The 24949-nt window shown below is 44.4% G+C and overlaps 1 protein-coding gene across 1 annotated transcript in view; it reads right to left on the bottom strand.

The window, feature by feature from the left end:
* The window catches only part of SYCP2L (synaptonemal complex protein 2 like), a 111281-nt gene that overhangs the window by 17047 nt on the left and 69285 nt on the right, over positions 1-24949 (bottom strand). Inside the window, exons 20-30 of the mRNA XM_066578840.1 lie at positions 23273-23330; positions 18760-18809; positions 18433-18493; positions 16542-16671; positions 15287-15339; positions 10226-10364; positions 7920-8002; positions 7716-7781; positions 5902-5920; positions 4347-4427; positions 2634-2639 (exon numbers count right to left, since the gene is read on the bottom strand). Of these exons, the coding sequence (XP_066434937.1) occupies positions 2634-2639; positions 4347-4427; positions 5902-5920; positions 7716-7781; positions 7920-8002; positions 10226-10364; positions 15287-15339; positions 16542-16671; positions 18433-18493; positions 18760-18809; positions 23273-23330 (746 nt within the window). The remainder of the gene's footprint in view (positions 1-2633; positions 2640-4346; positions 4428-5901; positions 5921-7715; positions 7782-7919; positions 8003-10225; positions 10365-15286; positions 15340-16541; positions 16672-18432; positions 18494-18759; positions 18810-23272; positions 23331-24949) is intronic.

Genomic DNA, 24949 nt, shown 5'->3' with positions numbered 1-24949 from the left:
CTGGATGTAGCGCCCACTCCCCGGGGTCTATCCTCCTGCGGCTGAGGTAGTCTGCCATGGAATTCTCTGGGCCCCTTACGTGGAACGCTGAGACGGAAGGTGTCCGCTGCTCTATACACCCGAGAACTTTCGCCGCCAGGTCTTGTAGTCGGGGGTTCCGCGTGGATCCCTGGTGGCGAATGAGGGACACCGTTGTTATATTATCTGAAAAGATCTTAATGGGTCTACCCCCGATCTCTGTCTCGAGGCCCCGGATGGCCCTCCAGACAGCGCAAAGCTCTTTGTAATTGGAAGATTGAGTAGCTTCCTTCTGGTTCCAGCCCCCTTGGACGTAATGACGGCCTAAGTGGGCCCCCCAGCCAGTTGCGCTCGCGTCAGTAAAGATGGATACTGGGGATGCAGGGTCCCAAACCGTGGCCCTGGCAAGGTTGGAGATAGACGTCCACCACCCCAAGGAGGACTTTACTTTGTGGGTAAGGACGACTTTCTGATCCAGGGAAGCTGGTGATTTATCGCAGTTGCTCAGGATGAAGTCCTGGAGATTCTACAATGTAACTGGGCCCACGGGACTACTCCAATGCAAGCTGTCATGAGGCCGAGAACCCTCATGCCTCTCCTAAGGGAGACTTGGGTGGCTAACGAAAGTGCCCGGCTCTCGTCTTGGATCGTTTTTTGCTTTTCTAGAGGAAGGGAAGAACACTGGCGGTGTGAGTCCAGAATAACTCCCAGGAACTTTTTCTTTTGTTCAGGCAGAAGACTGGATTTGTCGAAGTTGATGATCCAACCTAACGACTCGAACAGATGGAGTGTGAGGTTGACCCGGCACTGGCGTTCCGAAGCTGATCCTGCTATGAGCAGGAAATCATCGAGGTATGGGACAATCAACACCTTGTCCGTCCTTAGTGCCGCCACCATCTCTAACACCAGCTTGGAGAACACCCGAGGTGCGGAGGAAATACCGAACGGCAGGCACGAAAACTGGAAATGAGAGACTGACCCCTCTATCACCAGGGCGAATCGCAGAAACTGTTGGGAATCTGAGTGTATGGGGACATGATCGTAGGCGTCCTTTAAGTCCACCGTGGCCATGATGCTCTCTGGTGCGATTAAGGGGATCGCTGACCTCACTGATTCCATTTTAAATCTTTGGTATGATATAGATTTGTTCAGGTTAATTATGGTTCTATAGGACCCGTTAGGTTTTTTGATGAGAAACAAGGGGGAGTAGCACCCCTTGAACAGTTCTTCTGCGGGAACCCGAGTGATGGCCCCTAGGGACAACAGGTCCCGTACCCCCGACTGGAGGGCCCGAGCAGACGCGGGTGACTGGCAGGGGGTAACCACAAACCTCCGGGGAGGAAAATTCAATTTTATAGCCCTCCGAGACTAGGCGTAAGGCCCAGGGAATGGAGGTTATTTCGCTCCATTTACTGGCAAACCCTCTCAGTCTACCCCCCCCCTTGCCGGATCCCGGAGGGCGGATTCTCACCCTTTCCGCCTTTGGGATAGGACCAGCGTCCGGTTTTCCCCTTCCCCCTGTATGTTCTAGCGGGAACAAAGGGAGGAGGGTAGGAGGAGGAAGGCCGCTTGAAGGGTTTCTCTGACGGTAATCCCTGGCTCTTGTCTGATGCCTTCTCTAGGAGTGTATCCAAGGAAGGCCCGAAGATCCGGCGTCCTTGGAAGGGCAAGGAGCAGAGCCTGTTCTTTGAGGTATTGTCCCCCGTCCAGGCCTTTACCCAGACGGCCCTCCTGGCTGTGTTCGAGAGCGCTGCTGAACGGGCCCCGAACCTCACTGACTCCATAGAGGCGTCTGCCAGGAAGCCGGTTGCCTGTTGGAGGAGGGGAAGGCAGTTGGAGAGGTCTTCCCTCGAGCCCCTTTGAGTAATCAGTGTCTGGGGTCGGTCTAACCAGACCGTCATAGATCTCGCCACGGACGTGGCCGTGATATTGGCTTTAATGGTGAGGGCCGCAGTCTCCCAGGCCTTTTTCATTGCCGAATCCACTCTGGTATCCAGTGGATCCCGCAATTGGGAAATGTCCTCAAAGGGGAGGGCAGCCTTCTTTGAGACCCTGGCGACCGCCAAATCCACTTTAGGGACGGTTTCCAGGAACTCAATGTCTTCCGGGGTGAAGACCATCCGATCTTTGAATTCTTTGGGCAGAAAAAAACTTGTGTTCTGCCTGTTTCCACTCGGTCAGGATTAGCTGTTTCAAGATGTCATTGACCGGGAATGACGGTTTTGGCTGCGGTAGGAGTCCCTGGAACAGGCTATCCTGAAAGGATGGCTGCTGCGGCGTCTCTTCCTCCACCTGCATGGTGCGTCGGCCCGCGGTTAATAGTTGCCCCAGGTCCGCCAATGAGAATACTTCCTTGCGTCCTCCATAGGCGGTATGGATTCTGAGGGGGAATCTTTTAGGAGCCCTTCCTCAGAGTCCGACTCTTCCATCCGTGACCGCCTTACCCTTTTCATGGGGGGCGGAAAGGAAAGAGATGAGAGAGAGGCTTCAATCTCCTCGCGGATCATAGATCGGATATCCGATATGCCTGAGGAGCCTTCCTCACGGACCACCCTCTCCGTGCAGTCTGCGCATAAGGGCTTGGTGTGGCCCTCGTCTAGTCGCCGCAAGCAGACCGGACACTTGCGCACTCGCTTCTTGGCCTCTCTAACCTTTTGTGCTTTTCTGTCCTAAGAGACGGAGACAGCAAAAGGGGAATTTCCAGCACTTGATATTCTCTTCTTCTCCCCGGTGCGAGACCCAAGGAGGTCTACTCACCAGCAGGCTGCTCTCCGCGTCCTCTCTGGCTGACATCTTCTTCTAAGGTGCAGACAGAAGACATGCGGGGAAAATCCAGCTTTTTTTTTTTTTAATTGTCAAATTTTGGCGCCCTTTTTACGAGGCCCCGCCCCCCGTGACACGGCCGCGCTGACGTCATGCCGCCGCGCCGGACCCGGGGGATACCCCATATGTCGGGACGCTCTGAAGAGGACACACTATGTGGAGACGCTGGCTCGAGCGCGCCACGCGCTCTCTCCCCGCTGGCATACCTGCTCAGATGCTCTGGATCCCTGCCTGGAGGCGCCGGCGTTCGGAGGGCAGATTCTTCCAAGCCCTGCAGGTACCGGGCTGTATCTTCCCAGTGCGACAACCCCACTGGGCAGCGCACTGGGGAAGGATTTCCCCGCAGGGAACGCGGTGCTGGGTAGATCCTGCGGGTGAGGGTCCCCACGTAGGGTCTCACCCGCGCAAGCCCTGCCAGCCCGAACAGAGAGTCTTCCCCCCACGGGCGGACAGGCTGCATAGGAGTTTTCTTTCCTTCTTTTTTCACCTCCAGCATACACCTGGAGGCTTCCGCTTGGACTGTCCTGTAGGGACAGGAAGACACTGGTGAGCCGGTGGTGGGAGTTGCCTTTTGTATGTTTTTCCGCTTCCTGTCCCAACAGGTGTCCAGCGGACAACCTCCATGTGTATGCTGTCAGGATGACGAGGGGAAATGGAATTCGAACAGAAATGTGTTTTTATTTTTTCCCCCCTGACTAATTTCAACATATTTTCAAAAAAACCCGAAATGCCTTTCATTTAATTCCATGTCATAATGGTTCCATTGTTTAAATGGGACAAACAGCGCAGTCTACGGCACTATTTATTCCATTTAAAAAAAAAAAACAAAAAAAAAACTAGAACGGAATCAAACAAAGCATTTTTTCCCCAAAAAAATCCATTGAGATCAATGGATGATTGGGGGTGGGGGGGGATCTGTTTTTCTGCTCCAAAATCGGAACAGACAGAATTCAAACAGACATAGCAAGCAAACACGTGTGAGAGGGCAACTCCTCGCAATAAGTCACCCATTATTTCCTATGGGATCTTAAAAAAAAAAAAAAAAAAATCACATTTACACTTGCATGCGAGAGCAATGCAATTTTTACCAATGAAACTATTGTAAACATTTGAGATTTTTTCCCCACTTTTGAAAATTACAAGTACATAGATGCAATGCATTTAAGCAAAAACCCATTGTGCTCACATCCAGAATCACAAGATATTGGTCCAAGTTTCTCGGACCGATATGGTTCTGGTCTGTGTAAATGCACACTTACATGATGAAATAAAATAATGGGTTTTCTGGTATTTGTGAATTACATTTTTTTTCTGTCTCCCAATCCTCACCCTGGTGACACGTACGCCACACGTTGGAGGGGTTAATTCAACTTGCAGTTTAGAAAATTATATCTGTATAGCAATTGGTGTTAAGCAGCAGTACCACACAGGCATTCAGTGTAAACAAGTACGAGGGTAGAAGACATTTCCCTACTTACAGCTGTGCCTTTTTCTCTCATCTGAACAGAAAAGTTTACGTGGTTTCAGAGCACATTCCTCGTCTTCATTGCTTAATTGCTTCCTTTTTTTTAAATCAGCAGTTTCTCCTAAAAGGACAAAAGCGATATATAAATCACCAAGAGAAATGAGTGTTGCTACATTGTAACGGTGCCATTACACGTGTGGTTGTGGCTGCCACTAGGACATGGTCTTCTAATGGCCGAGCTGCATTTGCAAGCGCAACCCGGGAAACTTGCACTATAAGTGGTAGCGGCACTCATAGCACCATTATAAGAACAAAAAAATCTTTTACCTCAAACAATGCAGTGACATGGACAATGAAATGCTCACCGGATGCCTTTTATTTCAGCGACTAAAGCACTAGGTAATGGGCATTACATTTCCTACATAGGTCAGAAACACTATCTTTTTTCTTTATGGAGACCACCTAGACTGAGGAGACTTAAAAGGCCATTCACGCTCCTCTGGGTAATATGCAAATAAGGGAGACTGAACAATACCTCCACAGTGCCACCTATTGGAAGGCAGCAATGCCTAAAGTCAATGTTAAACTCTTTATACAAGCCTTGCTATTAAGAATCTAACATGGACTTTAGGGATTGCTGCCTTCCAATAGGTGGCACTGTGGAGGTAGTGTTCCATTTCCTACATACACACACATTTTGGTCATGAGTAGAAAAGTGATATCCTATTCTACGGCCATCAGAGTTTATTTCTAACTAGTTAAAGGGGTTGTACATGATTATAAAAACATGCTTGCTTTTATCTTGAAACAAAGTCACACCTATTGGCAGATTGCATGTATTAGTACAGTTTAGGCCCATTCACTTAAATAGAGCTGAGCTGCAATATCAAACACAACCCATTTGGTAAAATAAAAAAAGTTTGGTATGTTGTTAGCCAGTAGATTAAAGGGTTACTGCGTTCCGTAAAAGAAACAAAATATTGCAGATACAATATTTTTTAATAGCATGTTGTAGGAAGCTTCCAATTCCAGTTACTGTTCTCCATTGGGCTTATAACAAGACTGTTCTATCTTGTTAGAGGTCTGATGAAGAATCCCATGTAGATCCAGAAACTTGCCTTAACAGTTTTTTTTTGTTAGCTACTAAGAAGTGGTACACCAGCGGGGTCTGGAAAGTTTTTAGACCCTTTCACTTTTCTTACATTTTTTTATGCTGTGGCCTTGGAGGAAAACTCGATTTTTTAAAATCTGCACTTAAAGGGGTTGTCTCGCGAAAGCAAGTGGTGTTAAGCACTTCTGTATGGCCATATTAATGCACTTTGTAATATACATCGTGCATTAAATGTGAGCCATACAGAAGTTATTCACTTACCTTCCCTGCGCTGGCGTCCCCGTCTCCATGGCTCCGTCTAACTTCAGCGTCTAATCGCCCGATTAGACGCGCTTGCGCAGAAGGGTCTTCTGCCTTCGGGTCTGTCCGGCAGCAGCGGCGTTCTGGCTCCGCCCCGTCACGCGTGCCGATTCCAGCCAATCAGGAGGCTGGAATCGGCACACGTGACGGGGCGGAGCCAGAACGCCGCTGCTGCCGGACAGACCCGAAGGCAGAAGACCCTTCTGCGCAAGCGCGTCTAATCGGGCGATTAGACGCTGAAGTTAGCCGGAGCCATGGCAACGGGAACGCCAGCGCAGGGAAGGTAAGTGAATAACTTCTGTATGGCTCACATTTAATGCACGATGTATATTACAAAGTGCATTAATATGGCCATACAGAAGTGCTTATCACCACTTGCTTTCGCGAGACAACCCCTTTAATACCCCAAAATGTTCAAAATCAGTTTCAATTTTTTTCAAAATAAAAACCTAACATTCTGCATTGACATAAGTATTCACACCCTGTACTCCATACTTAGTTGAAGCACCTTTGGCAGTTATTACAGTCACTAGCCTTCTTGGGTATGGGGATTATTCTCTGCAGACCCTCTGAAGCCCTGTCAGGATGGATTGAGACCATCTGTGGATGCCATTTTCAGGCCCCTACAGGAAGGTTACATTGGGTTCAAGTTAGGTCTCTGACTGGGCAACTGAAAGGACATTCAGAGTTGTCCCCTACGCCACGCCTGGCGTATTTTGTTTCTCCTACAGAGAACAATAAAGTGTTAAAGACAACCCACGGGACAGGTGAGGACTATTTCTAGAAGAAGGCAGCCATGCTTTTCTTTCCTGTATAACAGTTTTAACTATGCTCCTATTATATCTTCCTCTGCATCTCAGCAGTAATCAGAGCTCTACCAATACTGGGATTAACCCTTTCCAATCCAATTTGCATCCTGGTTTTCCTAGGGGGCTTACTCTTTTTCTGCTGTTATCCAACGGCGCTATCTGCTGGCTAAAGCCAGTACTGCATGAGGTGACACGTTGGATAGGCTCCGACAGCAGAGAGGCTGGCAATATACAATAAGAGAACCCCGACGGACGTCTTCCAACATAAGAGCTGTACAGCCTTAAATCATAATGTCTTCAGAGGTCAGACAGTGGATTGGAAAGGGTTAAATATCTAAACTGATTAAAAAGTATTGAGAGAAAAAAAAAAAGCAATCCCTGACTGAGAAAACGAAAGTTCAAGATATTTTTTGCTAATCGATATGTTTGAGTTAAGCGATCCGTTCAGTAAATTAGCATACCCAATACTGGACAACTCTTCTAAGTATTTCAAACGCTAACAGGATAGTTCTCGCTGATTCCTGGGACATCACTATGAATTTATGGAACCATTACGCAGAGTTTGTATCACTACTCACTATAGTACACTCCCAGGATAGAACATCCTAACAGGGAATGAGTTCACCACTAACTTTCATAATCTCAGGATAGAACTCTGGAATATCTTAAAGGGAATGTATCTAATATTTTTTTACCAAATTAAAACCAGATATTGCTCCACTCTTGCTAACCCGATCTAATATTTTCTGATGGCAGTTACATAGTATGTTAGGCTGAATGAAGACAATGTCCATCTGGTTCAGCCTGTTTCAAACTCCTTGTTGATCCAGAGGAAGGCAAGAAAGTTTTTATTCCATTTTCTACACATGATTATGGGGATGCCATCATGTCTGAACTGCTGTTAACAGCATTCAGAGATCTGCTTTACAGCAGCTAAATGGATCATGGAAACCTCTAGTCTGAAGATAACGGACCTTCTTACAGGAGAGTCTTTTAGGCTGCCAATGGGTAGTTAGAGTAGTGTGGGCAGAGCGAATGTTGTGCCAAACTGTTCTAACAGAGTCGCCAATTGGAGGAGATTCACTCACTGACAGGTTTTCCCCTTGAAAGCTCCACCGACAACACCTTTATAAAGGACTGAAGATGCAACTTATAGCACTTGTAATTAAAAAGCTAGATACATAAAAACAGTACCAATCTGATCTTCATTGCTCTCAATATCCATTTTGCTGGCAGCGTCACTTTGTGGTGGTGGCTTTATTAAAAAAAAAAAAAAATAGAAATATGTAAAAACATGACAATTTTAATCAATCTTTGTATAAACTAACATTACAATCTACATAGTGCTATACAATATATAGGCATTCAATTCTACAAGATTTTATAAACCTACGTTCTCAATCTTAACCTCAGGGGAAGACATTTCTTGTAGAGGATCCAGGGTGTCTTGATCCAAGTCAGACAAATGTAAGGTGCCTGAAAAAAAAATGTTTGCACTCACAAATTTTAGACATTTCATAAATATGTAATTGTATCTTGTAGTAATTCAAATCAACACAAACCAGTCAGGCATTCTGCAAGCAAATTAACCCCTTGAGGATATTTTTTGTTTTAACATTTTTTTTTTTTACTTCCTGCTTTAAAAAAACCATTAAATAAATCATAACTTTCATATTTCCATCGACATAGCCGTATGGAGTTTTTTTTGGTTGAGCGAGTTGTATTTTTCAATGGTATCACTTAACATATTGTATAAGGGGCTTAATATGCAAACAGCCATGGCAGCCCTGGGGGCCTTCACAAGTCGCCAACCTGCCATGACATAGAAACAGCTACCTACAATTTCATTTAATGAGAAACTTTCGGGGGACAAGAGAGCTCTCTCCCCAGGCTATTTAAATAGTGGCATCTAAATGGTTAACAGCTGCGATCAATGATCATCTCTGATTCTCATCTGTCAGGACAAAGTCAGGAGGTCCCTATACAAATGTGAATTTCATGATTAACTTTCAATGCCCAATGCTTTTCTACCTTCCCCTATAGATAAGCCACCTCTAGGGCTGTCTGGCTTCAGCTTTCTAGCACTCTAAAAACACACAAACGCTTGGTTGAATCGAGGGTTCATGTGTTTGGAGGAGTTGAGGCAAAGAGCTGCCAACCAACAGCTACTGAAGGCATTTGGGCAGCTTAAAACTAAATGGCTGATGAAGGTGTGTGCAGGATGATATTACTTTGCCCAGAAACACACTGCATTTTTTTTTCACTTTAAATTTTAACCCCTTAACACTACAGGACGCACATTTATGTCCTTGAGGATCAGGGTTTGTATGGTTTGAGATCAGGGGTTGATACAATGCGGATGTCAGCTGTTTCTTACAGCAGACACCCGCCCGGCAACAGCTCCGATAAGCAGCGCCGCTGATCGGAGCAGTTAACTTTTTAAATGCCCCGATTGATATCCCACACTGCCCGATAATATGAGATCACAGGGTGCTGTGCCGTTGCCATGGCAACCAGGGGCCTTCTAAAAGGGTTGCCATTGAAGATCGCCCATTAACCTATGCCTGTGGTGTAGCTTGATAGATTGCCTGTCAGATTGTGGTATAATGTAATGCTATGGCATTACATCATACTACAGGAGCGATCAAAGCATCTGTTCTTTTTCCACGCTTTGGAGACAAAAAAAAAATGTAAAATAAAAAAATTTGTTTTAAAAAGTAAAAAAAATAAATAAATAAAGATAGGAAATTAAACTTTAACCCTCCCCTCCTTTAGCTGTGTAAAGCTCCTCCTTTAACCAGTAACGCATTCTTTACCCCGCACAGGGAACGTCATCAGAAATAAAAAGAATGCCAGAAGTGCACTCTTTTGGTCTCCAAGAAAAAATGCAATAAAAAGTGATCAAAAAAACACTATGTACTCCAAGACGGTACCAATAGAAACTACTGGACGTCCCGCAGGAAAAAAAAAAGTTATGGCCGTCAGAAGTGGCAAAAAATAATTTAAACAAATTAAATCTCTTCAGAAAAAAAAATAAAAGTAGTACAACTTCCCGATAAAATTATTTATGAATTTGATATTTTAGTAATCGTACTGACCCGTAGAATAAAGTTATGTCATTTTTGTTGCAGCATGTACGCCGAAGAAACAAGACCCCCAAAGTTGCCGGATTTTCGTTTTTTCTATTTTTCACTCTACTTGGAATTTTTTTTTAAAGTTTTTAAGTACATTATATGGTACTGAAAAAAACAAGTCCTCAGGCAGCTATGTCGAGGTATAAATAAGCCGAAAATGGGGAGCATGGAGGAAGGGAGGGTAAAAAAAAAAAAAGAAAGAAAGAAAAGGGGCTACATCCTTAAGGGGTTAAAGTGGTTTTCCAGGCACAAATCGAATGATGACCTATCATTCGGATCAATAGTTGATCAGCCTGGGGCCCCCCCGTTCGGAAACCCAGCTGAGCGGGCGCATGCTGTCCGCACTGCAATACTCAGGGGTATTCTGCTCTGACCTCTGTGTATTGCAGGGCTGACAAGATGAGCCCGCTTAGCTGATCGGCCGCAGCCTGGAACGGGGGTGGGGTTCCAGGCTGATGAACTATTGATGACCTATCCTGAGGATAGGTCATCAATAGTATTTGTGTCCGGAAAAACCCTTTAGCACACAATGAATGAACATCCTCTTAATTAAACACAAACCCACCTGAAGTTTGTGGTTGGGAATGCCTTGGGGTTAGCAGAGCCGAGACACCTGGAAGCTTTAAGTCTGAAAATGAAAGACTTTCTGCCACACCTCTTTGTCTAGTTCCTTTTTTAATTCCTGTGTATTTCAAAGGTTTCCCCTACACATATTAAAGAAAAAAATTGTGACTAAGTGGAACAGCATATATATAGTTACATATTGGTGAGATTTATTCAATGCCTTAGAAGGACTGTCACACAACAACCAGACTAAGGCTGGGTTCACACGGTGCAGAATTGCCGCAGAATTTCTGTGTGGACTTTCCACATGGAAATTCCGCACCCGTTCTTAAGCCTGAGACTAAGCAGCAAAGCGGACAAGATTTGCAAAATATTTGGTTCACACTCTTCTGACAGTACTACAAGTGTTGTCCGTGGCTCTGCTGTAGCTTCTTCTCGAGATAATATAATAATAATAATAATAAAGTTTATTTGTATAGCGCCAACATATTCCGCAGCGCTTCGAGATCCTGGCACTTGTCTTCTCTTCTGACCGGGGATTGAAAAATCCCTGCCTCTTGGAAGCGCTGGCTGCGACTGGCTGACACTTGGCCAATCACAGCCAGCACTGGATGAATGGCTGTGATTGGTTCAGTATCAGCCAATGACAGCCAGCACTTCCAGGATGCAGGGATTTTTCAATCCCCGGCCAGAAGAGATGAAGGAGAAGAGTGTCTGGGACCTGGGGAGAACATGAGGCCAGGCTGACAGCGCTGGAGAGGTGATGTATGTGTTTTTTTTTTTTCTTGCAGCTAGGGCTTTTAGATTAGGGCTTTGACAGTAGGATTTCCTACTGTCAAAGTTGCATTGAACCATGTGAAAATCACGTTTTCATGCAATGCAACAGAGGAAGGCTCCATAGGGAAACATGGGCTACAAAACCTCACGTGTCGCGGGCATATTGCCAGACCCGTATGCTTTTTGTGTCGGGTTGCTGTATGCTATAAAACATTGCATGTGTGAAGGAACCCATAGGAAAGGATCGGCTTCACATACATGCGATTTGTACTATTGTAGCAACTCGACAAAATTGTGCAACTTTATTGCCCGTTTGAAGGAGGCCTTATTCAGAGGTATACACAGGTATGTTTACAGGCCCATTTTAATTTTTGGACCTCAACAATAGTAAGAACTACAGAGAAAACAAACAAATCCAAACGTGATGGCAGGACACAGTTGACAGAACCCTTAAAAGTAGTTTATCCAAAAGGGTAAATTTGCCTTGTATGCATTTTTATGAAGGAAGTAGCATAACCCTTCAAAACAATGAGCACCTTGCTGTGTCTGGGGATCAAGATGCGCAAGTCTTGTAACTATATCAGCCACAGGCTTCTGCAGGAGCTGACTGGTCACGCGTATATCACTTTCTCATGGACAGTGTAGAAGAGAGAGAAAGAGGCAAGTAGGTGTGTTTGCGGGAGGACCAGGGCTGACAATACATATATGGGAATACATATCAGAGAAACAGATGTGGCATGGTGGCTGTCACGGTTATGGAATTCATACCTATGGTATGGCATATGGGATGCTACAGTTGGCATTTCAGTCAATTCCTGTGGTAAATATTGTGACAAATTGGCTGGAAAGACCTTTATGATTGTCCAGGCCAGAAAAGAAAGAATAGAAAGCTATCAAAAGCAATCTCAGAGGACAACTGTATTAGTCAGTAAAGTCCTCAATGAGGTCTTCAACATAATGATGGCCTCTATATCACCCCTATGACCTTGTAATTTTGCCGTAGTGTGGCAATTTTCCCTCCATTACAATGTGGCAGACCCCTCAACTGAGTTGCAATTTACTTGTTGGCTTTTCACTTCTTGAAAATAAAATAAGAGTACGCAGCCCAATGAGTGTAACCAGTCCGGTTCTTGGTTGGAGCCTCTGGTGTTGTAGCCTGTACAGACGAAGAACGTAGTCAGAGGGGAGCCAGGAGTTGGGATCACAGTTTGCAGTACAAGGAAGGAAGCAGGTAACGTTGTCAAGAGGAATGCCAGTAGGTCTCAGAGAGCAGGCAGGTAATGGAGCTCGAGTATGGCTGTGAGGCACAAACGTCTCACAAGGAACTGGAGGAAAGGCCAGGCTTTTATAGGAAGTTCAATTAAGGAACAGGGAGGAGCCAATTAGGAACCAGAAGCAGGAACAAGAACAAGGTTATGCAAGGGAGCTGTCTGGACAGCTGAATGGCTCAGCAGGAAGAGCTGCCGACTGTAGTACAGGAGGTTGATCCCTGATAATGAGTCTCTGTCCTTCCCCTTCCCTCACATGACACATTGTTTTACATAGTAACGTGGATCATAATGGTGTTCAACAAGCTTAGGGCGAGGACCTCCAAGGTAGTTTTCTCGGAAATACTACCTGCACCACAAGCCACACCAGAAAGGCAGAGGAAGCTTAGGGAGGTAAACAAATGGCTCCAGAGGTGGTGTAGAAAGGAGAGATTTGGGTTCCTAGAAAACTGGGCCTACTTTGCTGTCGGCTACAGGTTCTACAGTAGGGACAGGCTGAATCTCAATGGGGAGGGTGCAGCTGTGGTAGAGGAGAAGATGGCTAGAAGGTTTGAGGAGTGTTTAAACTAGGGACTGGGGTGGTGAAGAGTAATGGGGGGAGGTGGGGGGCAGTGACCAGGGACCAAATATTAGGAATGGGGGCCGAGCAGGGGGGTGGGGTTAGTACAATTAGAACTGATAGAACAGCTAATTGGGCCATAAGTAGCAAAATGAATAGAAAGAACAACCATATAAAGTGTATGGCAACGAATACAAGAAGTCTGCTCAGTAAAGTGGGTGAGCTTGAAGTTAAAATGTCTGAAGAAAATTACAGCATAGTAGAAATAACAGAAACATGGCTTGATAAGTGCAATTGGGCGGTGAATTTACAAGGTTACGGTCTCTTCAGCAGAGACCGTGGGAACCAGAATGGGGGAGGGGTATGTCTGTATGTTAAAACCTACTTAAAGGGGTTGTCCCGCGGCAGCAAGTGGGTCTATACACTTCTGTATGGCCATATTAATGCACTTTGTAATGTACATTGTGCATTAATTATGAGCCATACAGAAGTTATAAAAAGTTTTATACTTACCTGCTCCGTTGCTAGCGTCCTCGTTCCCATGGAGCCGACTAATTTTCGCCCTCCGATGGCCAAATTAGCCGCGCTTGCGCAGTCCGGGTCTTCTGCTCTCTTCAATGGAGCCGCTCGTGCAGAATGCCGGCTCCGTGTAGCTCCGCCCCGTCACGTGCCGATTCCAGCCAATCAGGAGGCTGGAATCGGCAATGGACCGCACAGAAGAGCTGCGGTCCATGGAGGGAGCAGACCCCGGCGGCCATCTTCAGCAGGTAAGTATGAAGACGCCGGACCGCCGGGATTCGGGTAAGTACTACCCGGTGTGTTTTTTTAACCCCTGCATCGGGGTTGTCTCGCGCCGAACGGGGGGGGGGGGGGTTTATGTTTAAAAAAAAAAAAAAACCCGTTTCGGCGCGGGACAACCCCTTTAATACCGAGGCTACAAGAAGATCTAGGTGTAGGAAATGAACACGTGGAATCTCTGTGGGTAGAAATACAGGAAGGGAAAACAAATAGAATCCTGATAGGAGTTTTCTATAGGCCACCAAAAATAAAAAAAAATACTGAAAACTTAATAAGGCAAATAGAAGAGGTGTCAAACTGCACTGAAGTAATTATTATGGGAGACTTTAATTATCCGGATATAATATGGGAAGACAAAACCTGCGAATCTCACAGGGGTGATAAGTTCTTGAGAACAATTAAAGATAACTACCTTACCCAACTTGTAGGGGAACCAAATAGAGGGAGGGCCATCCTGGACTTATTATTAACTAACAATCTATTAAATAGTTGTTTTTTTTCAAGTGTATTCACGAAGGAAAAAGAAATGTGACATGAGATGCAGGGGAAAAAATATCACCTGCCTAACTCAGGAAGAAGTGTAGAGCCGGTTATTTGAAGATTCAAATCGACAAATCGCCAGGCACAGATGGAATACACCCAAGGGTTGTAAAGGAACTAAGTGACTTGATAGACCACTATTTCTTATATTTAGGGACTCTATTGAGACCAGGGTTGTACCACTGGATTGGCGTTGAGGCCTGATGAGTGCCTTATATAGTGGAAGAATAATGTTCTTATAACTCTTTTAATGCAACCCAAGGCTTTATTTGCTTTTGCAGCAGCTGACTGGCATTGATTCCTCCAGTTAAGTCTACAGTGAACTAGTACCACTAGGTCTTTTTCCATATCCCTTTTCCCTAGCAATACCTCATTTCGTGTATATTGGCATCAGTTTTTACTGCCCATGTGCAGAACCTTACATTTATCATTAAACTTCATTTGCCATTTTTCTATCCAAGCTCCCAAATTATTCAGGTCCCGAGGACGTGGTGATGGCATAATCCATAGAGGAGTTTAAGAGGGGACCAGATGCCTTTCTAGAGCGCTATGATATTACAGGATATAGACATTAAATAACCAGCGGGGTTTATGCTCCATGTCTTAGACTGAGGTAGAAATTTTCAAAACGTTGATCCAGGGATTATTCTGACGCCATTATGGAGCCGGGAAGGAATTTTTCCCCCTAAATAGGCTAAATTAGCTTCTGTCTCATTGGTTTCTTTTTGCTTTCCTCTGGATCACCAAAGGGGGTATGGGGAAGGTGGAAACAGGCTGAGCTACACGGATATTGTCTCCCTTCAGCCCAACATACTATGTTATTAAGAACAGTGTGCACTGACCACAAACAGCTTTCCAGTGCTCAGCAGTGGAGTACCACATGACTGCAGGCTCACACTCCACATAGTGTTGGCAGAAGTTGTGGTTCTTCATTACATGCTACAAACTAGCGCACATACAGTAGGTATGATTAGGAGCCATATACACAGAACAGTAAAATATTGTTCACTAGGACCATCTGAAAACTTGTTTTTATTTTAGATACATATAAGCAAAGAAAACAATAAAAAATTGATACATTTTCGTTGCTTGCAATAATATAAAAGGGAAACAAACAAACCTTCTTTTCAGGCTTTTCTCCCTCATCTGAACTTTGTGAAGACAAGGGAAGTACTGAACAAAAAAAAACAAAAACACACAAATGGAGTAAACTGACACGCTTTACTTTAATCTGCATGAAAGGCCATTAACTATGAGAAATATGCAAATGGTGAACATGGAGCTAATACCTCTGCAGCGCCACCTATTGGGGAAATATGAAGTTGTAGGAATGCTACCTTCTGAGGAGCATGGATGGTCTTATACGTCTCCTCAATCGCCTTCTAGGTGCTCTCCTTAAGGAGAAACTACACCCTTTCTGACCCGTGTCTGTAGGCCTCTCATTAGCCAAGTCAGAAACCTACTGCACACTAATGAGGCAAAACCCCCAAAACAGCAGTCTGTTTATGGTATTCTGGCTTGGTTTTCAATTCCCAATCATCGTTATAAGGCTTGTCTAAAGAATCTGACATTGATTTGCCGGAATGCTGTTTTCCAATAGGTGGAGCTGCAGAGGTATTGTTCTATACTTATTTGTGAATGACTTACATGTTCCGCCCCTGATCACATGATGGTGATGTCAAAGGTACTGCATAGCGGCACGAGTTGCTATAGAATACTAACGAACACCTAGCCAGACAGCAGCAATCTTTATTTGTATAGCGCCAACTTATTCCGCAGCGCTTTCAGGCATGGATAAATGCAAAACGATACAACAATTGCAACAATTACAATGTGAGGTACATTGGGTTAGACACAAATGGGTTGGGGGTGGTACAGGAGGTGGGGAACACAGGCAATAGGAAATTTCATGTACCGATCATTTATTAGAAGGCAAACAGGGTGGGGCACCATAGGGAGGGGCGAGGGACTAGGTCAGGAGATTTGGTATGCCTCCCTGAAGAGGTGCGTTTTTAAGGCACGTCTGAAATTTCGTGCATCGGGGATTGTCTGGATGCCTTGGGGTAGAGTGTTCCAGAGGATGGGTGCTGCTCTGGTGAAGTCCTGTAGGCGAGCATGTGAAGTTCGTATTACAGAGGTGTTTAGTCTGAGTGCGTTAGCCGATCGGAGTGAGCGGGCTGGGTGGTGTACTGACAGTAGGGAGGCGATGTATGCTGGCGCAACGCCATGCAGAGCTTTGTGAGTGAGGTAAAGGAGTGAAAAATGTATCTAGTGCATTTATTGCTCAGAGTACAAAATACCTGTAAATCTAATCTACAAAAGGAAAATTTTATAACTTTCAAGGATTAGCAGCATTTTATCTCAAAAGGACTCACCTTTAAGCCTACTTTTACTCTTTTGCCTTTTACGGCTGTAGTCTACAGATAATGAGGGTTTTCTTCGATAATCCAAGGTCCAACTCATTTCCCCATCAGAGAAAACGCTGTCTTTATGGTCAACAATCTGCTGAAGGGAAGAGAGTAAAACATTGAAAACACTTAAAATAAAGGTAATGAGAAGTTTTGCAACAATTTTTTTTATTAATGCAAAGCAATAAAAAAAGCGAGTTTTCAAAATGGTTAATTTTAATTTAAATATCAACATTAATGCAGAAATATATGACTTTAGTTAGTCTACAAACTAGTATTAAATGGGTTATCCCATGAAATCCTTTAGCATCTACTATCCACATGATAGGTGATAAATGAGAATGCCGAACCCAAAGTCTCATGGGTGAATGAAGTGGAGACACGCATACCTGCCCGCTGCTCCATTCACGTATATGGGAGGGGTGCTTACATGTGGCATTCACCTGGCAGACTCTTGGTGTACTTTTCTCATGATCCTTGGAAAGACCATGTGGATAGGTAATAAATTCTATGGTGGGATAACCCCTTTAAGTCTATAACACCCTGTAACTAATATATCCGTCATAGGTCGCCTGGGGAGAGTATAGAGCAAGCTCAGGACTCACGCCAGCACCATACCCAGCTATCAGCTGTTTCTTAGTGTTGACAATCACCAACAATGGCCGCAGTTGGCACTAGCTGCGATCATGGCCATTTAACTGCTTACATTCTGCGGTCAATGCCAATCATTATCCTGCGTGAAAGAGCCTTTATGAAACGAACAGATCCACAAAGGCAGATCCCATTGACGTTAAGGAGTTTCTGTATTTTTTGACTGCAAGAACTGTATTGCTGACTGATAACCAACAGACACGAGAATAGATGGTGGCTGGAAGGGAGTAACAGGAGACTTCAGGATCAGACTACAAAAAATGTATTATCTGTGTAATCTTATAATATTCTGAGCCCGTGCAATCCACAGGACGGTTACGTCCTGTTGCATTAAGTGCCCATTATATAAACTTACATCCTTCTGTAGAGCATAGAGACTTAAAATGAAATAATGTCTAGTGAAGAATTAACCCTTTTCCATCCACTGATGTCTAAAGACATTCTGATTGAAGGCTGTAAAGCTTCCGATGTTGGAAGACGTCCAGCAGGGTATTCTTACTGTATATTACTGGCCGCTCTCTTGTCGGGATGGGGGGGGGGCCCTCTCCAGCATGTCCAATACGACAGTACTGGCTCTAGCCAGCAGGCGGCACCATTGTATAATGGCAGAAAGAGAAAACCCCCTAGGACCCCCTGAATCCAAAATTGGATCGCAAAGGGTTAAAAAAAAATCCTGCTTAACAGGTCAAATCTTTGGCATCTCACACAGGCATTTTTTACTGCCAGTACAATGGAGTTTTGAATGCTGCAGTAATTGCAGTATAACGCTTCCATTGATTTAAATAGGGCCTCGCAGCCCCGCACTTGATCGCGGCGCTGGACAGCACTTTCCAGCGCCACTATTTTTAAGCGCTCTCTGCTCTATTTCACATCATTTAGCGCACCTCATTATTGATCACAGTGATGGGATGCGCTAAAACATGCTGCCCCCGTGTGCGAGAGTGGCCTTACTGTCCCGATTGCTGAAGGGCAATAAGCAAAGCATTGCCCATTAGTACTTTATGAACTGGTGGAGCAGCAAAAAAACCCCAAAACGTATATACTGAGAAACCCTTTAACGCAGTATGTCTGCAACTTAGCAGGTAAAGCAACAAATACAGAGGTTTTCTGCCACTTACTTACTGTTTTCAGCGTCAAACATTAACTGAAGCATGCGAGTTACATTTGCATGCGATGAGCGCCAAAAGGTTATATAAAAAATATATACCTTCTGGGCTTCAGTTTTTCTGGAAGATTGTCTTCTAGGCCAGTTTGGGGTATTCTTTTGCCTGTGTATATGAAAAACATCAAAGACATAATGTTCCATGTAGTTTATATGTAACACAATTGTAACTAAAGTCTTTGCATTTGTCCGTTTTTTAAACAATCCATGGTGTTTAGTATCATAACTTTGCACAGCAGTGATGTAAATACAATACAATATGTATAATGTGCAACCAGCAGACTGCATCTCAGAAAACAATTACGTTTCCTTTTTACTAAAACAGCAAATAGGATATATTCAGACGACATCACTGAATGGCCCAGCGAGTACCTGCTGCAGGAAGCCATCGGACTCAATAGTTTCACTTTTACAGCTGTCACCTGAAATACAAGAACTGGTCAGTTTTTTTGTTTTTTTAATACATAATGCAAAGAAAACACTGCATACTAAGACACCATTTATACTGACAGATGATCACTCAAACGACCGTCTGAGTGACAGTTTTGAGCGATCATCTCTGCATAGGCTAAAGTAGCTACAAAAGAGCCATGCAGGTGGAGTGGGACACGGCCGCTATAGCTTGACAAACAATACAGCTGTTCTGCATAAGCAAACAGCTGTATTGTTCTCCATGATTACAGCGGTGAACTACCATTGGGACACGGGCTGTAAGAATCTTATCAGCGCTGCTGACTGTAATAACAGCCTGCACCGCTGATAAGAGTTCATTGTTCAATTCTAGTTTTCTTGAATTGAGCGATGAACGGCTCGTGCACGAAAACTGCCCGATATCTGTGCATTTAGACGCAACGGTTATCGCTCAAAAGACGGCTGTGAGCAATTTTTATGTTTCAAAAGTATTTATTGAAGGCAATTTTAAACTGTTGGCAACATTCCTGCCGCATAGACCCCACGCAGGGGCGAAAAAAAATGGGCATCACAACAGGAATTCTCGGCATATTTAGAATCGATTGATTCCAAGAAACCGTTATCAACTTGTATAAACTTGTACAGCTATATAACCAACAATGTATAGGGGACGGGGGAGGTTTGAGCGATTTTTAAGCAAGAATCGTTGGGTCTAAAAGGGATTTTAATCAGACTTTGCATTTGCTTGTCTGGCAAGTTTCAGCCATATGCAAATTAGTTGTACGCAAACTCTTTCCAGAGTGGCAAGAAAAAGTATATGCACTCTAGTTAGGTCTATGAGAAAGGCCACATTCAGACAGTTGAAATACAGCTCCATATGGGAGCCATTACTGAGGGGATCAAATCCCATTATGAATGGGCGGGGGAGAAGAGGAACATTTTCAGAAGGCATTCAGGACTTGGCAACAAAAATATTTCAATTTACCATAGACAAGGAGACATATTGAAAAAAGGAACTGAAGCACAAAGCATATTAAAGCCCCAAGTTTAAGGACCCTGAATCTTAAGGGGAATGTACAATACAATATATGGATATCATGTTGTACCTTAATGACCAGCATGCAATACTTAATTTTTTGTGCAGTGTTGCTGCAAAGAAATTAGGGCTCATCTAACACGTTCCCCCAGAGGTAAAACCTTTTGGCAAGGGTCTTGGCAGCTGGATCCACCAAGTACAAAAAACTTCTGGTCAAAAAGATTTTTCCTGTAGGATAACCATTTTGATGGGGATGGTTGGTTTGGGGGAGGTAGCTTTAGCAAAAAAAAAAAAAAGAAAAAAGAAAAGTGTATTTACTGTCAAATTGCTGTCTAGAAAGGCATACTTAACCCATTGAAATATAAAGAAAAAAAAATTGCTTCATAGGTAGGATTGCTGGAGAATAGGAATAACCAAGGAAACAACGTACCACAAGCATTCCAGGTAAACATGCTAATATGCACAACACTTGGCAATATCTCTATTAGACAATGCCTGATCCCGATTGCAGCCCAAAAGCTTCCTCTGTGGCAAAACAAGTTTAGGTAGAGTTGTAAAAGACTGATTAAAAAAATGGTGGATCTGCTGCTCTATGCCGTCTCCATAAAGGCCCATTTACACGGGACGAATGTTGGGTAAGTGATGCCTGACACTTGTCCCTGGGTGTACTCACTCCCATGCTGCTGCACAAGAGCAAGTATTACTAGCTCTCTGACAGAGCGGCCAAGCAGGGGGCTGGGGCAGCTGGAGGAGATTTCACTCCTCACTCTCCCCCGCCCCTCTCCATTCACTTAACATAGCAGCCGCTCAGTACTGAATGGCTGCTGTTTACACCGAACGATCATCGTTCAGGATTTTATGCAGCCTAAACGATGATCATTCAGTACTGAATGGCTGCTGTTTGAACTGAACGGCCGCTGTGTTAAGGGAATGGAGAGGGGCGGGGGAGAGCAAGGAAATAAATCTCCTTCAGCCGCCCCGCTGTGAGCCAACTATACTCACTCTTGTGCAACAGCACGGGAGATAGTACATGCGGGGGTGAGCGTCAGGCATCGTTTGCCCGACCGTCGTCCAATGTGGCTTAAGGTTTACTCCTTCTCTGCTTGTGTTAAACTAGAAGCACTTTACTGGTCTAGACAAAACAACGTGCTTCAGAATCAGACTGCATCCTTCAGGTTAGAAAAAAAAACAACCAGTATTAAAACAGACAGACAATACTTTTATGATTGCTATAGTACTAGAATAAGGGATGAAGGTTCACATTTGCTATTATATAAGCAAAAGTTGTTTGAAAAGTCAGTGACTAAGGTTTTTAAACTTTTTTTTTTTTTTTTTTTTTACAAATCACTTTACTGTGTGAACTGTGACCACATATTTTGGTGCCATTGAAACTATAAATGTAATCTCTAAGTGTTAATACAATATTTTTATAAACCTGTTGAAGGATCCAGTCCAAATCCAACCATGTATATCTACATCTATTTACAGCTCCTCAGCGACCACCATAAAAAGGCATATTGGTAGTCATTAGAGTGTTAAAATGTTCATACGGAATTAGAAAAACATGGCTGCTATCTTTCAGAAACCGCATTCACACCTGTCCATGGATTGTGTGGTTTGTGTCTACTATTTCATCTTAACCCAATTAATTTCAACGGGTCTGAGATAAACTATCAATCACCACATGGACAGGTGTGGCACTGTTTTTGGAAGAAAGCACTCATGTTTTCTAACCCTGTACAAACCTTTTAAGAACCAAGCTGGGGCACCTTATTAGGCCTCATGTCCACAGCTGAGTCGGATTCAGACTAAAATATCGCAGTGGATTCAGACCCGGCGACCCCCAGAGATCCTATACTCACCTGTCCTGATCTGCGGCAAGTGTCTCGCCCGGCATGCGCATGACACGGATTCCCGCAGTGCCCGCTACGCGGAATATAACGGGACGGGCAGCTCCCATTGACTGTAATGGAAGCAGTTTGTGCGATTTTCCGCAAAGCATAGAACAAGCTGCGATTCTGTCCCACGAGCATAAAAAAAACGCAGTTGAATTCCGCTCGTGGGCAGGGGAGAATCTTTTTTTAACATAGCAAGTCTATGCACGGACATTGCTGCGGAATTTGCGGCGGGTTTCTGGCTGTGAATTCCACAGCGATAATCCGTCCATGGGCATTAGCCCTTAAAAGGGGTTGTCTGGTTGTAAGCTCTTGATGTCCTATCCTTAGGATAAATCATAACTAGACTGGTGGGGGTCTGTTACCCAGGCCCCCTGATGATCAGTTCTTCGCCAGGCTGGTGCACTTTTGTACCGAGCTGAATTTTACTGTAGTGGCCAGACTTGGTACTACTAGTAAAGTTCCTATTGAAATGAATTATCTACAATACCATGCCTGACCACTGAATGGAGCTGTCCACTCCCTGCAGTAATCAGCTCAGTGAACGTGCACGCCAGCCTGATTAGCTGATCAGTGGAGGTCCCAGGCAGCAGACCTCTGCCAATCTACTATTGACTTATCCTGAGGATAGGCCATTAATAGTTTACAATCAGACAACCCCTTTAAAAAGGGCTAAACATTGGTTATTTTTCTCATGTAATTAAACAAACTATACTTGGTGGCATAAATGTATCAAGTGCAAGAAAAAGAGAAGAGAGGTGATCAGGAATAGCTAGACCTCATTGTTAAGAATGCTTATGATTTTAAAGGCCCTTTTACACGCAAAGAATCTTTCAAAGGACTGAAAGATTTAGCGATCTATTTGCATAAAGTGTTGATGGCCATTAACACCATCATCTTCATTTGCATGTAAAAGGGCCTGCATGAGCTGTTTGCAGAGCCCAGCGTGTGTTTAAACACACGCCCAGCTGTGCATACAGCTACTGGCAGATTACATTGTTCTCCTTCCAGCTAGTGTAAACATGCCTCAGGGAGAATAGCGTGCGGTCTATTGAAAGATAAGTGTGCTTGCTTTATCTCTTAGTGGCTGAATGATGGATTTTAAGTTACCCTTAAAATCATTGTTCGAACATAAAAGTGCACATGCCCGTGTTTAAATGTAACACTTATCGCTCATTTTTGGCTATTTGAATGAATTTTGAGCGATAATTGTTGCGTGTAAAGGGGACTTAAGAGTTTGAAAAGCACGGTTCTAGACAACCAGTGGCATCAAACCAGCTGCAGACAGTATTGGCTTTAACCATGAAATTCACATCACTGCAAGCTACATATGCAGGCAACGTAATTAAGAGTAGGTAGCGAGGAAAAGGCATTCAACAAGAGGCTGGTAAAGACAATCAAGGTACTGAACGCTTCTCCTGTGAGGGGGGATATTTAGTTCAAAGGCATTTGCACTGGCTAATAAGTAATGACTATAATGTACAGTGTTACATTTATATCCTTACAAGTTCTTCTTGCTTCAAAAACTGAAAAGACATCTTACCTCTAGATCTGAAGCCGACTCCGAGGATTTTGGAAACTCAAAAACATCTAATGCTTTTCTAAAGAAAAAAAATAGACTAAAATAAACAAAAAAAATTCAACTTGCTTTCTGAGTAAAAGGGGTTTTTTCCAGCTCTTCAAAACTGAAGATTAATCTACAGGATACGTTATCGATAGCTGAACAGAGCACGCTGGCAATGTTCTGCCAGTTATATCAGCCGATCACCGGGAGTCTGCCACTCTGCATGGTGCAGGAAGATAGCTCCATGCAATGTGTAGTGGCCTAATGTGGTATTGCAGGCACAGCTACCACTGAAGTGAATGGAATCTGTGCCTGCAATATCACATCAGGTCACATGTACGGAGCCATCAGCTTCCTGCTGCATCCAGGGCAACAGCAGCCAGACATACAGCTGATCAGCCGGGGTCCCTGGCAGCAGGCTCCTAATGATCAGCTACTGATGACCTAATTTTGAAGAGATGGAATAACCCTTTAATCGCTTTCAATGCTTTTCTTCTACCAAACACAGTTTCAGTGCATTAATGCCCAACCTACGTGATCAAAATATGTATCTTAAAGATTCAGCGGGCGAGCGGGGGGGGGGGGGGGTTGTGGTGGGGAGAAAGTTCCCCTGTTACCCCCCGAATCTTTTCGCCCGAGTAGGCAGTTACTCAAAAAAAGCGACGCTCGATCGAGTAATTGTCCTAAACGAGCACGTTCGCTCATCTCTAATCTTAATATATAAATTAAGGTATTCCCCACTAACTGGGGCATCCATAAAAAAAAGGAAAAGAAAAAAAAATTGTAAAGGTGCGACTGCCCCTCTTTTTACATATGTAATTGTATACAAAAAGAAGTAAAATACAAATAAAATAGGCTAAAAAAACTAACACAAAATACAGAATGTACTCCAACACTTTGTGAATTCATGACACTAAAAATCAATCTTAGGGCTTACTCACACAAGAGTATTTTTACTGTGTATTAGGCCGGCTTCACACGAGCGTGACGGGCTCCGCCGCGTAATATTCCGCAGTGAAGCCCGTCACGGCGCCCCCCAGAGACCCCATACTTACCAGCGGAAGATAGCGTGAAGACGCTTCCCCGCCCACCGCCGTCGCGTCATGTGACACGCCCACCGCGTCACATGACGCGGCCGGCCGCGTCATATGACGCGCGGCGGTAGGCGGGGAAGCGTTTTTCCACGCTATCTTCCGCTGGTTGCAGCGGGAGATAGCATGAATGGACGGCTTCCATTGACTGCAATGGAAGCCGTCAGTGCGTACACCCGCGGCAAATAGAGCATGCTGCGGGTGAGGACGGGAGAAATCGCGGTGCGTAATTCCGCGGTGGAATTCCGCACCGTGAGCATTGTGCTATTAGGTTCAATAGAACCTAATAGCAGGGGGCAACGCAGCGGATTTTTGCCGCAAATTTACGCGGCGTAAATCCGTTCGTGGGAAGGAGGCCTAAGGGCTCGTGCCAACGGCCGCATGCGTAAAATGCAGAGAAACAGAGCATGTTGTGACTTCTCTAGCGTATCGATATGCAGTGCCCACACGCCAGTGTGCATGGATCAATGAAAGTCTTCATTGACTCCATTCACCGCGTATCACGTGTGCGATCTAAGCAGATGTGATATACGGTGAAAACATATGGCCGTGGACATGAGCCCTT

The sequence above is a fragment of the Eleutherodactylus coqui genome, chromosome 9 (assembly GCF_035609145.1).
Source record: "Eleutherodactylus coqui strain aEleCoq1 chromosome 9, aEleCoq1.hap1, whole genome shotgun sequence".
Lineage (NCBI taxonomy): Eukaryota > Metazoa > Chordata > Amphibia > Anura > Eleutherodactylidae > Eleutherodactylus > Eleutherodactylus coqui.
Note: the sequence above shows the minus strand (reverse complement) of the source record. Positions and strands in the feature narration are given on the sequence as shown.